At 44.0% G+C, this 17,338-nt stretch overlaps 6 protein-coding genes across 6 annotated transcripts; 4 read left to right on the forward strand and 2 right to left on the reverse strand.

Annotated features, from left to right (window-relative positions):
- Positions 1-242: 242 nt before the first annotated feature.
- On the forward strand, positions 243-828 carry EAF01_006203 (uncharacterized protein; the record flags this gene model as incomplete). The annotated part of the gene is made up of 3 exons (XM_038914457.1): positions 243-360; positions 411-543; positions 651-828. The coding sequence occupies 3 exons, from the start codon at positions 243-245 to the stop codon at positions 826-828; spliced, it is 429 nt and encodes a 142-aa protein (XP_038769412.1).
- Positions 829-1,987: 1,159 nt separating this feature from the next.
- On the forward strand, positions 1,988-2,388 carry EAF01_006204 (uncharacterized protein; the record flags this gene model as incomplete). The annotated part of the gene is made up of 2 exons (XM_038914458.1): positions 1,988-2,020; positions 2,077-2,388. The coding sequence occupies 2 exons, from the start codon at positions 1,988-1,990 to the stop codon at positions 2,386-2,388; spliced, it is 345 nt and encodes a 114-aa protein (XP_038769413.1).
- Positions 2,389-2,720: 332 nt separating this feature from the next.
- EAF01_006205 (uncharacterized protein) lies at positions 2,721-6,380 on the reverse strand (the record flags this gene model as incomplete). Its single annotated transcript, XM_038914459.1, has 1 exon — positions 2,721-6,380. The coding sequence occupies one exon, from the start codon at positions 6,378-6,380 to the stop codon at positions 2,721-2,723; it is 3,660 nt and encodes a 1,219-aa protein (XP_038769414.1).
- Positions 6,381-9,749: 3,369 nt separating this feature from the next.
- On the reverse strand, positions 9,750-10,569 carry EAF01_006206 (uncharacterized protein; the record flags this gene model as incomplete). Its single annotated transcript, XM_038914460.1, has 3 exons — positions 9,750-10,059; positions 10,147-10,257; positions 10,331-10,569. 3 exons carry the CDS (start codon positions 10,567-10,569, stop codon positions 9,750-9,752), a joined length of 660 nt encoding a protein of 219 aa, XP_038769415.1.
- Positions 10,570-10,841: 272 nt separating this feature from the next.
- Positions 10,842-11,379, forward strand: EAF01_006207 (uncharacterized protein; the record flags this gene model as incomplete). The annotated part of the gene is made up of 4 exons (XM_038914461.1): positions 10,842-10,889; positions 10,949-10,963; positions 11,078-11,294; positions 11,354-11,379. 4 exons carry the CDS (start codon positions 10,842-10,844, stop codon positions 11,377-11,379), a joined length of 306 nt encoding a protein of 101 aa, XP_038769416.1.
- Positions 11,380-12,718: 1,339 nt separating this feature from the next.
- On the forward strand, positions 12,719-16,782 carry EAF01_006208 (uncharacterized protein; the record flags this gene model as incomplete). Its single annotated transcript, XM_038914462.1, has 3 exons — positions 12,719-12,781; positions 12,844-13,360; positions 13,409-16,782. 3 exons carry the CDS (start codon positions 12,719-12,721, stop codon positions 16,780-16,782), a joined length of 3,954 nt encoding a protein of 1,317 aa, XP_038769417.1.
- Positions 16,783-17,338: the final 556 nt, after the last annotated feature.

Raw genomic sequence — 17,338 nt, forward strand, 5'->3', positions numbered from 1 at the left:
GGGGGTCGATTTTGACGAGTTTGATGCCCCGCTTGCCCCGCACACTATTCCGCCCTCATTATATGAAGTATGCGAAACGTACATACATACCTACGTGTAAACCCATTTAAATACTATCTTTACATTGATTAATAGAATTTTATACTATACTCTCCCTATTCCTCTAATATCAATCACATCTCAACCCCCTATCTTATCCGAATCTCATATCAAAAGCCCAAAAGCTATCCATACCTGAAAAGATGGAAGGGACATGTCTCTGCGGCGCCATAACCGTAACAATCAAGGATTCGGAACTCTTCTCTCGTCCAAGAGGTCATTTATGTCATTGTCTGAATTGCAGGAAGACAGCTTCCTCAGGTTTGTGGGAATATCTCAACTTATGAGACAACAATTGACAATGAGACCAGCATTCGGAAGTAATCTCACAATCGAGAGTGAAAAAGTGACGATTAACGGAGCGGAAAATATGAATGTATATGAGGACTATGATACCTCGAGCGGAAAATGTGTTAGGAGGCACTTTTGCAAGACCTGTGGAAAGTGGGTTCCCATCCCATTCCATTGCCAGTTCATATCTCCGTTTTATATCCTTTGAAGCTTCTTTCTCCAGATCCAATTATGAGTGGATTTGTTAACAAAATGCATAGTCCAATTCAATCAATCGCCGAAGCATATCCTGGCAAAACCATTTTGAAGATGGGAATCTTCGAGAAAGTCTTGACGCCAGAATGGGAGAGCTTCGTAAAGGATAGACGTCCATGGCTACCAGCATTGGAAGGAGCGTTGCAGTTCAAGTCGAACAGTGGTGGAGAGAAAATGCAGTAATAATGCATGGTTGTTTTGATATCGAGTTTAAGGTATACCGTATATGGCTATGGATAAAATGACAATAGGTGGAACGCTTCATTTGCCATGAAATGTAGGTCATATTTCGATAATCTGAATGAACATGCATTTTCTGTATAAAATTGGATAGATGTCTCAATGATTGACCTCAGCAGACATACTAACTAGACCTAAGGTTTAGCTATGAGCTCCTGTTGATTTACCCCATTTCTTCCGTTGGGCACTATGCTGAGTTGCTCTTCAAACATGCAGTTAAATTCTGATTTGGTTGGAGTTCTACCTATCTTAGAGCAGGATGTAGTAGAACAGTTCAATTCCCCACCAACTTCTGCCTTGTGGAAATGAAGCCTGGGACAAGTGTCGTGGCATACAATCGAGTTTGCCACGGGAAGCGAGTACGATCGTTGAATATGGACCTTGTCGACCTCATTCTCCTTCAAGCGAGACTAGGTCAGGCGCAATCTCACGCTCGAAATAAGATGCATCAATCAAGGCTTGATGAATCAAACGAACTCTAGGCAACCCCCTCATCTCTACGTAATGAACAAAGCAAGATGTATAACAAGAAAAGTTTATGGTACTTATATATCTAACTATAAATCTTGCTGTATTTAAGGTATTCAAGTATTTTTTACATTACAGCGAGAATCAATAAATACAGCAAGTATTAAAGAATGAGGTATTACCTATTGTCTCAAGTGTCAAGGCATCATCGTCACCGGCGTTTCTTCGAATGGAGCCAAGGTACGGCTTTCCCCAATTGATTTTTTAAGATGTGACCAATCCGGTCAACCTTACTGGTAATACCCAGATAATATGAAGATTAATTGCGCAGTCAAATTCTATGTACAGGTAGGAACCTCCTCTTTCTAATCGCATAATCAATCGAATGACTTTTGGCACTTATCTGATATGCTGTTTGGAAGGATTTCAGAATGCGACTTCTTCATTTGGCGAAACCTACGATATCACCGTCGTTCAGGGTCAGAGCATTCGACTAGCTTGGGACTAGGAATTCATAAATAGAGCACCTCTCCTTCATTCCTTTCGTTCCCTTTTTCTTCATCTTCATGCTGTCCATCCAACAATTTTCTGTGCCAAATTTTCCTTTCAAGTCCACGTCTTCGATACAAGCATCATGTTTCAGATCTATAGTACGGGCCACCAGATAGTCAGTTTAACCTTCTTTCTTCTAATTACATTCGCCACTAACAGTTTGTCTTGTAGATATATGTTAGCCCTGGTACTACAACTATAAACTTTGGTGCCCCCCCCATTCGACGTGGACCCCTAAGCTACAATTCCTTCAGATTCATTCTTCATTCGTTTCATGCCAACATGTCATTTAGAATCGCCGCCAAAGACGTAAGGCTGCTGCCAACCCTCATCGCAAAGCCATTGAACCCTTCATCCAAAATTGTCGATATTACTGCCAAGTCTCCCGAACCGATCACTCAACCTGCTGACGAGAAGGTCTCTGATAACGCTGAACTTGAGAAGAATGTGGGTGGAGGAGATGGAATTGACATTGATGCATAGAGTTTTGGGGGCGAGGACATAACACACTAGATGTATCTTAACTACACTTGCTGCCAATACAAATCTAATATTCGACCTTCCCAACCGTCTTATAGATGTAATATTGATTGAAGACTGAGGTAGACTTGCGAACAAGGAGCATTTCATCAAGCACTTGTTTCTCCCACAGATATGCATCGTAAATATATCCGTCATCTTTCAAGGGCCAAACACAACATGAAAGTATGTGCCCTGAAGATATCAAAATTCTTCCATTATATCGCCGTATTTCTACCTAAGCTAATAAGCCCCATAGGTCACCATATCGTACAATAAATACAGAGGCCCACTCCTTAACCCCAAGTTCCACCTCCACCGCTCCTACCCTGCCTCTTTTGCGCACTCAACCTCCAATCATCTTCTGCCGCGAATTTATTATGAAGAGGTTGAATCCTCTCTGCCTTCTTTCTCTTTGACAATTTCCCTGCATCCGCCACCTTGAAGAAACTTGGTGCCGCACTCACCAACCACTTAGGATCAATAGCTGTTGTGCAATGCATGTATTCTTTCGTCGTCATTACAAGGGTATGATAAATAACCCATTCGGCTTGTTTACCGAAAAGAGCGGACGAAGGATGTAAGTATACAGGTGTGCTTTCAATCAAAGTTTTGTATCCTTCCTGAGGATCCTTTCGAGCAGAATTTCGGAAGAATCCAGAGCACAGTGCTTGTCGAACTTTATCTGTGTTACGACCACAAGATACAATGGGATGCTTGTAACGTTCCATGATTTTTAATAATTGATCGCGTACATCTTTTGCGCGCTTCATACTTCGTGCTTGTATGAAATTTTCGAAACACCATGGACTTGCAAATTTATTCTGCTTCCAACTGTTGTAAACGTTCAAAAGTGTGAGATGATCACCATGAGGATCGTGAAACTTGGCCTTTTTCTGATCCGCCTGGGCTTGTTTTTCCTTGGGTCGATAAAATATAGTTGGGATGGAAATCATAGCAACAATGCTAAGCAATTCATCAGAGCAACCGAGGTCAACAGCTGCAATGAGAACTTTTGAAAGAGATGGTTCCATAGGGAAATCTGCCATCTTGCGACCCAAACGAGTAAGAAGTCCTTCGTCGTCCAATGCCGAAAGGGCATACAATTCTTCCAAGGCTGTCAACATAGTATTTGTGGGAGGTGGATCCATAAAGTCGAAATGAAGTAAATCATTGATGCCCATAGCCTTCAACATCAAAATGGTCGTGGACAAGTTTTGTCTCTGAATTTCCGGTATACTAGTAGGCAACATCTCAGATTGGAAAGCTGCTTCCGTGTAAAGACGGAAACATTTTCCTGGGCCTGTTCTTCCAGCACGTCCTGCACGCTGTTTGGCCTGTGCTTGGGAAATTGGGGTAACTATCAACGAGTCCATACCGAGTTTGGGATCATAAGCATTCTGCTTGACAAATCCAGGATCAATAACGTAATAGATATGGTCGATAGTAATAGAAGTTTCGGCGATGTTGGTGGCAATCACTACCTTTCGAGCTCCAGGGGGTGCAGGGTCAAAGATCTTGCTCTGCAATTCTGTGGGAAGTGAGGCATAGACAGGAAGGATAATTAATTCCGGAACACTAGGTCCAAGTGCTTTCATACGCTCGTAAAGAATTTCACAAGACGTGTCAATTTCCTCACTACCAGTTAAGAAGAGCAAAATATCTCCAGGAGGTTCTGTCAAATGAATTTGCATAACCGTAACCAGAGCAGCATCAAGGTAATCAGATTCAGGCTCCCTTGAGTACATGACCTCTACAGGGAAAGTTCTACCTGGAATAGAGAAAATGGGACACTCGTTGAAGTATGACGAAAATTTGTCAGCATCAAGAGTTGCAGATGTGATGATGATTTTCAGATCTGGTCGACGTTTGATCGTTTTCTTCAGTAATGCAAAGAGAACATCTGTAGAAATGGTACGTTCGTGAGCTTCGTCCAACATGATAACCGAATATCGCTTTAAATCAGGATCCATCAGTACTTCTCTCTGCAACATTCCGTCTGTCATGTACTTGATCTTCGTGGCTGGACTAGTACAATCTTCGAATCGAATAGTGTATCCAACCTCTTGACCAAGCTCGCAGCCAACTTCTTCCGAGACACGCTTTGCAACTGACATAGCAGCAACACGACGAGGTTGGGTGCAACCAATTATGCCATTGTTAGCAAAGCCTGCCTCTGCTAAATATTGAGTTAATTGTGTCGTCTTTCCCGAACCAGTATCGCCGACCACGATCAAAAGTTGATTCTCATGAACAGCCTTGATTAACTCGGAGCGGAACCTAAACACTGGGAGCGACTCTCTTTGATCTTTGATGGACATATCCGTGCGGCGACCTAGAGGTTCATTCTTATTCTGAGTAGCCTTCTTCCAAGCAGGTACAACTTCACTACTGGGTGCTTGTTGTTTTGCAGTCCTAAGATCACTAGCAAACTGTCTCTGGTCTGGATTCGCCATCGGGTCATTCCATTGTGCAGAAAGATCAACCTTCGCTCCATCTTCCGTAGCTTTGTCTTGAGCTTCCTGTTGTTTCAGTTCCCTACGGTCTTTAGCTAGAGTCGTACCTGCCATAGCGGCGCGATTAAGTGAACCATCAGGAGCCTTTACGACTCTGATTGGAGACAACTCCAAGGATTGCTTCGTTTGCCCGGCCAAGAAAGGAGGCTCTTCTTCTCGAATCTCAATATCAACATCTTCTTCTAGCTCCATTTCACCTTCGCCGTTCAGTGTCGCATTATAGTCTTCGTCTAGATCTGGGTAATCCGATGCTTTTACCACGCCGGATGCGATCAGTTGTCGAATCTCCCATCTTTCAGGAGATGTCATTCTCTTCTTGTTCTTCTTCGAATTTCGCAACATTTGTCCTTCGAATACCGGCACAGGCTCATCAATTAAACCATACTCATTCTTGCTACCAAGAGGAGCACTATTAGCCCCAGAATGAAATTTCTCTTGAGGGGCCAAATCCATCCCAGTTTCTTGATCAACCTCCTTCATTGAAAGTCCGATTCTGTTGCTCTCCACTTTAATGACTTTGACCTTGACAGGTTGGTTTCGCGAAACCAGATCCGACGGGTGATTTACTCGTTGCCCTTCCACTAATGCCGAAACATGCACAAGCCCATCAACCTTTCCCTTTACACCGTGTATATTAACGAAAGCACCGAAATCCTTAACACTAGTGACATGGCCGTCATAAATCTTCTGTAAAACAACTTCATCGTCAATTTCAGGAGTGCGTGGTCGTATGTAATCATCATCTTCTCTTTTCCTCCTACTACTTTTGTGACTCTTTCGCGTCCTCCCAAATTCGTCTTCTTCATATTCGTGCTTTCGACGCCTCCTTGGTTCATCTCCGGACCGTGATCTAGATCTATGCCTATCCCTGCGACTTCGTCCTCTGTCATAACCTTGATCTGGACTTCTGCTTCGTTTTCTGTTTGCTCTCTCAAGTTTCATCGGTTGCGCCTTGGGTGCCAAACCTTCTAATAATGCCAGGGTATCATCGACAGGCTGCGCCTTGGGTGCCAGACCTTCTAATAATGCAAGGGTATCGTCGATCGCATCAGTTCCATTCATCATGTGGCCGCTCGAGGATTCGTCTTCGTCTTGCCATGCCGGTTTCTTGTCGGGTAATGCCAGACCTTTGAAGACCTTCGTTTTCTCTTCGACTTTGAGGTTCCCGTTTTCAGCCAATGCGCCATTTCTCCCTTTGCTACCTTTGAACTTTGGATGCATCGTCAAGACCAGGCGATCCACACTCTCGACTAAACTTTGAGGAAAGTCTCCGCCGATTGCCTCGAGCTTCTTCTGGAATTCTTCGAGAGAACTGCATTCTGTACGTTGCGCAATAACGAATTCGGCGAGGGTTTTATCGCTTATTCCAAGATGATTATGCAGTTCAGAGGCCACTCTCTGGACCAAGGAAAGGATTTCGAGAGATTCGAGGTCGTCCATTTCGAAGATGGCAAGGTGGGTATTGCTGCTTGTCGATAAACTTTCGAGATTCAGCAATCAATGAGACGCCGAGGCGCGGTTAAACTTATCTCGCTAGTGAAACAAGCGCCAATCTTAGAGAGATCTCAAACTTCACTCCCCCCCTTGTCAATTACTATGTGTTATGTAACAAATCCTGTGAATTTATTCGAGCATACCTACCTACCTACCTACCTACCTTGACGGTCTCTTCATGAACACTCATGGGTATAAAAAGTATGAAGTAATTGTGATACAGGAAAGTTCCTAAAAGCCATCTATGAGCCGTGACGGATATGTAAATGCAACACAAGATGCGATGGCTGGAAAGAATTGCTTTCTATAAGTTCTATCTTTATCTCGCTTCTTGGAAGTTTCAAGAAACAGTCTTGAATTGCAAGTATAGTGTAGTACTGGTCTAGAGAAAGCGGTATCTAAGACAACTAGGTAGTGCCTATTCATTGAGACGTAATGCTGAAGGGAGAAGTTCAGTAATTTTTATATTTGCATGAATAATTTCCAAGCACGTCCAAATTCAAGTTTGTAGTACGACCTTCAAAAGGCATAAGGTATACCACACCTAGCATACTCCTACGTCTTGCTTAGTCTTTAGGCAGGAAAGACCATGATCCTTCACACCAACAAGAATAGATGTGAAAGTCTTGCCTGAAGACTTTTCTGTCAGTGGCTTGAGGTGACCGCACCGGCGACAACGAGCATGCAGCACTAGCCTCGTTGTCTCTCTTAAAGCTTGGTACCAAACGTACACTCCGCCACAGAGCCACTGTGCACACAATTGTTATAAGTTTTGAAGGGCACAATTTCAGGACTGGCTATGGAAAATGGGTGGGCAATTTTCAAAATCCGGTACAACATATACTAATTCCTACTAGCATTGATGAGATCTCACTAGAAATCTAACATCAGTTCGTGTCCCACATTTGCCGGTCAGCTGCCCCTCTGTCTCTTTCACTCACCAGATGTTCGCAATGACCTTCGATAAATTCGGGCACTTTCTTATGCCGAAGCACGGAACTTGTATGTGAACTCAGAATTACTATTGCACACGAATGTTTCTGCCTCAAATGTGCTCCTAGATCACCTTGCAAGAATGGCACCCTCATCTTTGCTGCCTTCGCTGGTTGCATATTGGTTTGCCACGGAGCTGTTATGTACCACTAGTTAGTTTTCTTTTCCTTCTTCTCACCAATATAAAAAAAAATTGACAATGAATTATTGCCACACTTCTACAGCCAGCTGACAACATATTTCACTGTCCAACGCCCCATTCAAGTATGCATTTTAATACTGGTTAATTCGAGTTTGAACAGCTGTACCTTTTTGGCATCCGGCTTAAAGAAACATGGTCGAGGCAGACCGTAGAGATGTGAATCCCGGATATAGTGACGTGGTGGAGGTAATATCGGGATCTGTAGGTGAGTGAATGAATCAAATATTCGGATCCCAGAAAATACTATTGATTGCATCGAGATTTCCAGAGTCATTGATATGTCAATTGTAAATAGCAGATGGCAATCGATGTGTTTTCCATGATCCGGTACAGTTGGAACATGATCATAAGTTCTTGATGCCATAATGTCAATACCCAGAATATTGTGAGGAACTTGGAAGATGCGGAGATTGCGGCTGATATTCAGATGATTCGCAAACCTCTTTCCAGGCACTATAGAAACGACGGCCATACCCTCCTCGAATCACGTCATAGCCACCACCATACTCCGAGCACATCACGCTGAGAACCTCGAAAGCATAAATGATGAATATGTTTGCACAATCTAGTCTACGTTCACCCTTTCGAACCACTGGGGCTCGTTCGCATCCATCGAGCCCGCAATTCCATATTTTCTCCTTCATCCTCATATTTGAGGACAAAAATTCATGAAGTCCTTGCTCGATGTTGTATTTTCAAAATTTGGCTAACCATGATACTGCTTGTCCTAGAAAGTACAGCAAAATTCAGCATTGACGTTAACCATGGGAAATATGATGTGCATTATTGAAAATGGTATTTATGAAAATATGCGATGTGCAACAAACCACTTTCTGATATCACTAGCGCTCATTAAAGTTCTTCGCTTTTTGGCTTGATTTGATGACCTGATATTGAGAGATTTATCTTTAAGGGCGAATATCTACTTTTTCACTCATCTGTTCGGGATAATATTGGAGTAGGTTCTTAATTTTGCTTTTGGCATGTCAATCTAGGGGAGTCTCTTGACTTGCAGATTGCTTTTGAGTGACGATATATGAATTTGAAAAGACGGTCGCCTTTTAAGATGCGACGTGCAACAAAACTATTCTAATGTAGCTGGCGTTCTTTTAACTTTTGGAATGAAAACTTTATTTCATATCTACTAAGTTGCAATGTTTCACTTTGAACATGAATTGTGAAGACCATTCTCAATTTGGCGGTTTGATTGATACAGGATGGTGTAATTTTGCTTCTCCCCATGCCATATATGTGATTTTCAAGAGAATTGAAGGTTTATAGAGATTTCTATGTGGATTCGAAAATCAGGCTCATTTCAAGTGCGATATGCAACGAGACAGACATTGTCATCGCTTGTGGAAACTCTATTTCCAAGTTGAAGAAGGGTAAATCATCTATTTGGCGCTTTAAAATCTATCTTAAATGTATATAGTATTATGTACTTGTAAGTTCTGCAATATAATTTTTTTTTGCTTCTTCCATTAACTAGTATATCATTTGGAGCTTTGCAGTGAATTGTGCAAGTCTGAAGTAGGTGGTTGAAGGGGGGCCTACCTTGAATTATGCGATATGCAACAAAACTTATTGTCATTAAGTAGTTGAACTTTCTTTAAGCCTTCTGTTAGTCTGGCTGTGGTAGCGGCAAGTGAGTATTTTCTAGAAAGTGGGAACTAAGAAGAACCATGTTGATCATGTGAAAAGGTCTTCTTGACTCACTTCACTCTTGATCACTTCCTAGTAGTAGAGGAAAGGAAGAATGTTATGATGAGTAGAGAAGAAGTTATGAAAAAATACAACATGGCGACGAATGGTGTCGGGGGCAGAGAACTGCGGGATAACGCGCGACATCAAGGACATCAAGTTCCAGAAACAGTAGAACTGAACAAGTACTTGCGTCAAATTATACGCCTTAGCTAGTCTGATGGTCCTCGTCGTAGTTAGTTCGACAATGCGTAGGAGAATCCCAATGTTTTTCGCCACTTTCGCTGAACAAATAAGGAATCAATCTTAAATGCATCTTCGATTCAAGCAGCTAAATATGTCTGCCTCGCTCATCCGGATATGTACAGTCTTCCTTCCCCCAGGCCCAAATTTTATCGTTTATTCTCGCCATAAATGCTCTACTTTGTCCGGATATGCTTCAACTTCTTATCACTCCATAAGAAGTTGTTTGCATATGCCTTTGGCGCAACCTTCCTGACATTTGGCTCTTGAACGAAATACTCATAACCCTGCTTCTCTGCAAACCTAATCGCATCCTCTTTGGTTTTGAAGTTTACATGTGTGCCTTGCATGAAATCGGCCGATGATTGCCAACCCATGAGAGGATTTTCCCAACGGTGGCCCTTGGACAAAATATCCCAGTCCATGCGCCAGTGATGACCATGCCAATCGCCAGATTGTGTGGCGGTTTTAGCTGGTCGATAGATGCTAGATAGGTTTGTATCAGTTATTTACTCGGGAGTTTAGACATTGGTGTGATCGTTATGTTAGGCTTGATGCTGATGGCGAACATACCGGACTGTTCGAGCTTGCAACTCGATAGGAGCACCAGATAAAACTGCAGCTGGCAGAACTTCTCCCTCTTCACTACCATTCATAACACGCTTTGGGATTGGTGTGAACAATCTGCCACTTTCCCATCAGTAACTGTCCTTCTTTCCAATACAATTTCCTGTTGCATTCCCCTTGGAAAACTCACGAAGCAGCTTGGTCAACCTCCACTCCGTAATCTGGTTGGTTATGCTTAACCAGTGTATCCTTTGATTGTGGGTGGTTGATCAACGATGATTCTCCTTCTTTACGTTTAGGGTTTGGCATGTTCGTAGGTGTGATAGGAACGCCAGATTCGCATCTCACCCCATTTGGTATAGAGCGCATTCCAGTAGGAGCTGTTGCGCGCAGTAATCGCCCTGCGATTGAAGGACGAAGGAGTGACATATTGTGTATAGTAAGTCGCAATTGAGGGGAAGATCATAGGATGTTTGATTTCGAGGTTCCTTGAGGCTCCGGGTTGTGCTTACATAAGCACACTAGACTAGTGGAGGCTTTCGGAACGAGATTTGAGGGAAGGTTGAAGACAATATCATTTCACCGTTCCTAGATTTCATCACGACGTCAGAAAAGGTATGTGTTATTGTTGAGCATATAATTAATGACATCTCTTGTTGCGCGAAGATCAATTGGGCTGATTTTTTGTGGTAGTCTTCAAGATGAGTTTCGTTACACGCAGAGCTCTTTCCACCCTCATCCCTCCCAAGGTATATCCTCTATACCCCTCCATACTTCTCACTCATGAACCGAACTAACTCGAGACTAGGTTGCTTCTCCATCTGTAAGTCATATCTCTCCGCCAACGTCTTTGTTTCCCTATTTTTCGGGCTTTCCATCGTCTACCACAACCTCCGAAACACAAGCCGCACCAATATCATGTCTAACGGTGGGTTAGGGACTCGGAGCTGCCAAAGATGCTGCCCGTATGCAACGTGTAGTTAGCTTCTACGAGAAACTTCCCCGCGGACCAGCACCAGAGGTTAAGGCCAAGGGATTGTTGGGTAGATACCAAGCCAAGTACTTCGGAAAGAACCCTTCAGCCACACCTATCATTCACGCCTTGATCTTTTTGGTTGGTATTGGTTATGCTCAAAACTACTACTTCCACTTGCGTAAGCCTTTACATCTTTGTATTTCTGTGAATTAATAGACAACTAACAATACGGGGCAGGTCACCACAAGAACAATGCTCACTAGATGGATGATCAAGGAGAGAGGAAGGTCGATGGAGAACATACGCGGGCATTGTGTTACTTAGGTGTAAATAAGGAAAGGAATAGATGAAAACCAGACAAGCCGTTAGTTGGATCTCATGCGTTGTGGTCATTATATTGGGTGTGACGCAACTTGTGCCCTTAAGCAACCCTAGCGATGATCACCATGTCTGGTAGAAGAATCCATTCCAACTTGACAAGCCAACATTTACATTTACATAGCACAGTCATCATAGGCAAGGCAGTGGCTACCACACGTACCTCTTTCGAAGCCTCTTGAGATTCATTACATGTTTGCATCCCCTCCATCAAAGTTTTGAAGGATCTAACAGGCAATGATCCCGCCAGAAGTATGCTAAACTGCGCCCTTCATTTCACATCATTGCCTTTACCATCACAGCCATACCTTATGAACTGTCTTCGACACACTAAAATTTTGAAGCAACTGTGCCGTTGGAGGAAATGAGTTCAGAAACAATTTAAATCTCATCACTACACCACGAAAATTGACTGGCTCATTGCTTTTCGCAATGTAACAGTCCCGAGGTCGCATGTGTCACCCCGAGTTTGTCCTATCTTTATGTTTTGGGTTATCTCATGGGTAGAACAGCCGATGTAGCTGTGACTCCAAACCCGTAAGATAATCGCATTGGAGTTGTGAATATAGAGAACCTTACCACCTGACTTTCGTTCGATAGTAAAACGATGAGATGAGTATATTCATTGGAGGGTACCTATGTATGCTAGTGTATATTCTTTACTGCATTGATCCAAATTCGAATTGTATAGAATTTTGTCATATTAGCAAAGATAAAGAAGTGATATATGATTGATTCACAACATGACATTACCAAGGGTACACACACTGACCTTACTTTTTGTTCATATTAAAATTCACTTCAGCCTCGAGGAGGTTCAAACGCTAACGCTTAACGTTATCACGCTACTGCCTAAATAGGTTAGAATCACAATTTGAATGGCCCGTACCTTAAACATCGACATGATACATAATAGTGTCCGTATCGTATGAAAGTTTCCCGCAAGAAGATAAATCAACATCAATACTTCCTCCCATTGACTCCTCCCTTCCTCTACCTCTCCAGATTCCAGTTACCTAAGATACAAGATATTGCGACCGCTTTTATTGAGGATATCTGACCTAATTTGTCGCAAGCTAACCTCATATTTACGAAAACGAATTCCCCCCCACCATATTTACATCTTCAAGGTCTAGAATAGAAAGCTTGTATATTCACGGAATACGATCGGGTCAACGTATGCGCAGTCACTTCGATACCAAATAAACATTTTGAAGACGTATGATGGCAACTGAAGCTACTCCTCAGAACTTCGCGACGTCATCTACAACTCCTGATCATGAGCTGGTTAGTCTATATATTCAATGATCCCTTGCAGTTCATCGAAAAAAATGCTGACATGCGCCTAGAATACTACTGAAACTAAGAGTCAAGATGTCCCCTCCGACAAATCTCTCTCTGTAGATGGAGCGACTGCCGACAAAGATGGAAGCAAACGAGATTCAGATTCTCTCGAAGTCACCAACAATAACTCGGCGGAGGTCAGTATTAATGGAGGATCGGATACTGAAGCTACAAAAGCGGAAACCTCGAAAATTGGTGATGACAAAGCTAGTCACATTCGAACAACCTCGACCCTTAAAAAGCCAGTCCCATCTTTCAAAGCAGTTTCAGTGAACAAGACATTTTTGGCATCGAAAGCTTCCACGGCTGCAGTCCCGTCGAAGGTTGGAGACAAAGGTCCTACAGTTTCTAATACTGCGCCAACGACTTTGACGGCTTCAACCTCAACTACACCAAAACCTAGATTGGTCGCAAAATCAGGAAGTGGCCTTCGTGATTCAACTCCACGAACTTCAGCTACCGCAAATGGTGGAAAAGCTGGTGGCGCTCCGGATGCAAGTGCCGTGTGGAACAAAAACAGACGTATGTTACACAATATGTTGAAAGGGGGAACATTCTAACACAAGACAGCTGCTGCCCCCCCCGAGCCGAAGCGATTTACGGATGAAGAACTCAAGCAACGTTATGGTATTCATTTAGCGACTAGATTACAATCCGATGACCCTGGTAAGCAAGCAAACTGGGCAGATATCGACGATGATGATGATGACTGGGCACCTGAATCAATTGAATGGACGGATGGCACGAAGATTACTCTACCGCACGCGGATGATGCACCCCCTCCACCTCCCGAACCCGTACCGGAGCCTGCGCCAGTTGTGAAGGAAATCAAAAAAACCGAACCCGCACCCAAGCCATCAAAATCACCAGCACCCCAGGCGATAGCTGCCCCTGCTCCTCGACTTGGGTCCGGAAAAGCCGGATTGGTGCTCAAAGGTGCTCCCGAAAAACCTACTCTCGTTGCAAAACCACCTGGACCTCCAACACCTGTTAAATCTCCATGGGCCCAACTTCCTCCAGTTGAAAAAGTGGCGCCTGTCGCAATTGATGCTCCCCAACAATCCTCACAACAATTTCAGCAAAATAGATTCAATCAACGCGATCCTCATGGATTTTCTGGTATGCCACAACCAGCTGCGAAGGAAATTGCGGCCGATGATTTCAGCCGAACATGGAGAGAAAGCAACGCACATGCTAATCGGGAGCTCTATAATTCTCAATCTGGTCGGTATGAGCCTGTTAATGAGGGTCGACGTGGGGTTTCTAGATCCGATGGACAATCTCGTGGTCCTGCAGTCCTCCAACGACCATCGCACCAAGATGGGCCCGCAGAGCCATCCGCCGCTTTTCAAACTCATCACACGAGCGCACAACAAGGAAACTACGGACGCCGTCGCACTTCTTCTAATGTTAGCGGGGGGAGTGGAAATTTTGCTAGGCGTATGAGCCGCGGTCATGATATGCCACCACCTCCCGAAATGTTAAACGCACGCAGAGGCTCATTGGCAGCTGTGAGTGATGCGCCGTCTTCACCAAGAAATTTCTCACCGTCTGGTCAAAATTATCCAAACCAGCAACATCAGCAACGAGGTTATCAGAATCAAAGCCAACCATGGCAATCACGCGCATCTCCAGCTGTTAGTCATGCATCTCCTCATTCTACTTATGGACAACTCGCTTCAGGTTCAGGTGAAATTCACATGCATGGTCAAGGTCCGCCACAGGGCCCACCAGTGGGCGCTTCACGTGACGATGATGCTTTGGAAGAACAAAAGATTATCATGAGACGAACCCGTGAACTTGCGATCAAGAGGAGACAAGAGGCCGAAGCCAAAGAGGAGGCTGAGAGAAAGGAGCGCATTCGCATTAAGCTTGAAGCAATGGGTCCACCTCCAGAGAAGAAGAAGGTTAAGGACGAGCCGGTCAAAGAAGAAAGCGTTCCTACCTCAATTCAAGCCCGCGAAGCAAAAACACCTGTTCTGGCTAAATCGACGGAAATAGAAACCTCTAATGATGCCCACGTGCCTAAATCGGAAATCACGAATGAAAATGATGATGCAAGACACATTGAAGGAAACTCTACTGGCTCGGATTCACGATCAAATGGTGTCTTCCAGCCCAGTACTTCGGCGCCTACGCAACAAAACATGCCCGATAACCGAAACTCACAATCATGGCAGAGAAATTCAGCTTCAAATTACCCCGCTGATAGATTCACTTCATGGTCGGCTGCCCCCCCACCACCACAAAATTCATCTTCGCGGATTTGGGGACCTCCTACAAATGAAAAAACAATCGGAAACGGTACTTTTAACCCAGAATTGAATAGGCTTCCTGAGATGTCTCGCCAATCACTCTCAGATATGCCTCATTCATCCGCTCATCCAGGACCAATTGGACCACCAGGCGCAAACCGCGGTAATGGTTCTTATCAGGCAAATCGTGGTCAAAACCAATACAATTCCCGACCACCTCCAATCGGACCTCCATCGGCGAACATAGTGCCTCAGCCAGCAAGATCATACGAAGATGAGCAGCGAAAAGCTATGGCTAGACATGTTTGGGGCGGCGTACCTGATAGGATATCACAAGAGGATGTAATTCTTCATCAACAACACCAGGAGGAAATGGAGCGCAAACGTGAATTAGAAGCAACTGGAATTGTTGAGGAGCTTCCTCAGCCAGTCTACGAGGATACCTGGAAGCAAGTTACATTAAATGAAGATGGCACAAGAAGTAAGACGAAGAAGGTTTCGACTGCTTTAGTTGATGGAAGATCGTCGACTACTTCAGTTTTGACCGAGAATGCTTCTCGCGGCAATGCTCGACCCGATTTGTCTCGAACACAGTACAATAATAATGCATGGCCGGGTCAAGAGACTAACGCATCAAGTACACATCGAGAGTCGAAATTCTTCCCAAGCCACAATCGTGATCTTCGCCTTGAAGAGTTGAATGGCCATGGTTTTGAACGATCATCATCACCATCTCCACCTCCACCTACCATGGCTGGTCACCCGGCTTATGATAGCGACTTTGCACGCCCACATGTGGCTCTACCACCTCCATTACCTGTGGTTAGATTGCCACCTCCGACCATCGTTGCACCGCTTGCTCCTCCTCGTCCAACATCTTTTGCAGCCGCAGCCGCAGCCCCTGCAGTTCCTGCCATCAGTCAAATTCCTGGTCTGGCAGCCCGTCAAGGACTCGCGCGAGCTGGAACAACTTCTTACGACATTCGTAGAGGTGCACCTTCATCGACCCAAACAGGAGAATGGAAGGAAAAAATCGATCAATTGTTCGGCAAGAAGTCTCCACCAAGAACTCATGCTCTTGCCGTTGATTCGTCCAGCAGACGCGCATTTGATCATTCGTCAGAGTCACATACTTCTACTGCTACCGTCGTTTCCCTCCCTGGCTCCGTCAACGATAATTTGATTGGCGAACAAGAATCACTAGACACAAAGCCGGCTGCGGAGGAATGTTTTGAAGAACAAGAGATGGGCTCGCTGCCTGTCATTAAGATTCCACAAACCACGCCACCAAATGCCTTTCAACTTGCTCTCCCTCCAAGAAACATTCCTCGAAAGTTCCTCATGTCTGATACAACCTCCGCAGAATCAATGCAATTTCCACTGGAGATCAGCAACAATGCCGGTTCTCTTACAATTTTGCTACCCGGTCAGGAAATGTCTAAAGTGGTTCAACTTCTAGCATCTCGAACTAGAAGCAACCCGCGACGTGGACGCGGCGGATCAAGACAAACTTCGTCAACACATCCAAGAGGTAGCCGTGGTGGAAGAGATACCAACAATGGCTCTTCCACTCCTCGTGAAACCCAACCTTCAAATACAAACAATACTTCTGGACGTGGCCGTGGTGGAAGAGGATTCGGGAATAATACTAGCTGGAGCCGCCATGCTGCCACACCAGTTCACACTTAAGTGTCAGGATAGTTCAAGACACGATAACGTTCATAATATTCTTTCACGGATATTGAACCTCCAACGTGTATTTATAGGAACAACCTTTTTCTTTCTACACAGCACCACTTTTTTTCTTCAAGATATCTACACTTGTAACTTCAAAACCCTCATGAGTGGGTTTTTGTCTCGTCAGCGATCATTAAGCAATTCGAGTTGCATTATGGATCGCAATGTACATTTGCACGCAGTCATGACTTGCTTGTTACTGTTTTTCGAGAGGCATAGGCATAGGTTTGGATGACATGAAGGTCATTATTTACGACGATATGAGGGGTCACAAAAAGGGATCATCTGGACATTGAATTATTCATGAGGATTCCTAAGAAACACTCAATCATAAGTACTTCATTGCAATATGTTTTGCTCTTTGGCTGTACATTCGGGATGACAGCAATGCCAAATGGAAATGGCTTCTTGACACAATTTTCAGATGAATAAAATACTTAAAATCATGAAAACATATACAAACTTTTGATGAGAAACTATGAATATGATGTGATGTCTATGTGAATAA

This window comes from Botrytis porri (assembly GCF_014898465.1).
Source record: "Botrytis porri strain MUCL 3234 chromosome Unknown BPOR_008, whole genome shotgun sequence".
Lineage (NCBI taxonomy): Eukaryota > Fungi > Ascomycota > Leotiomycetes > Helotiales > Sclerotiniaceae > Botrytis > Botrytis porri.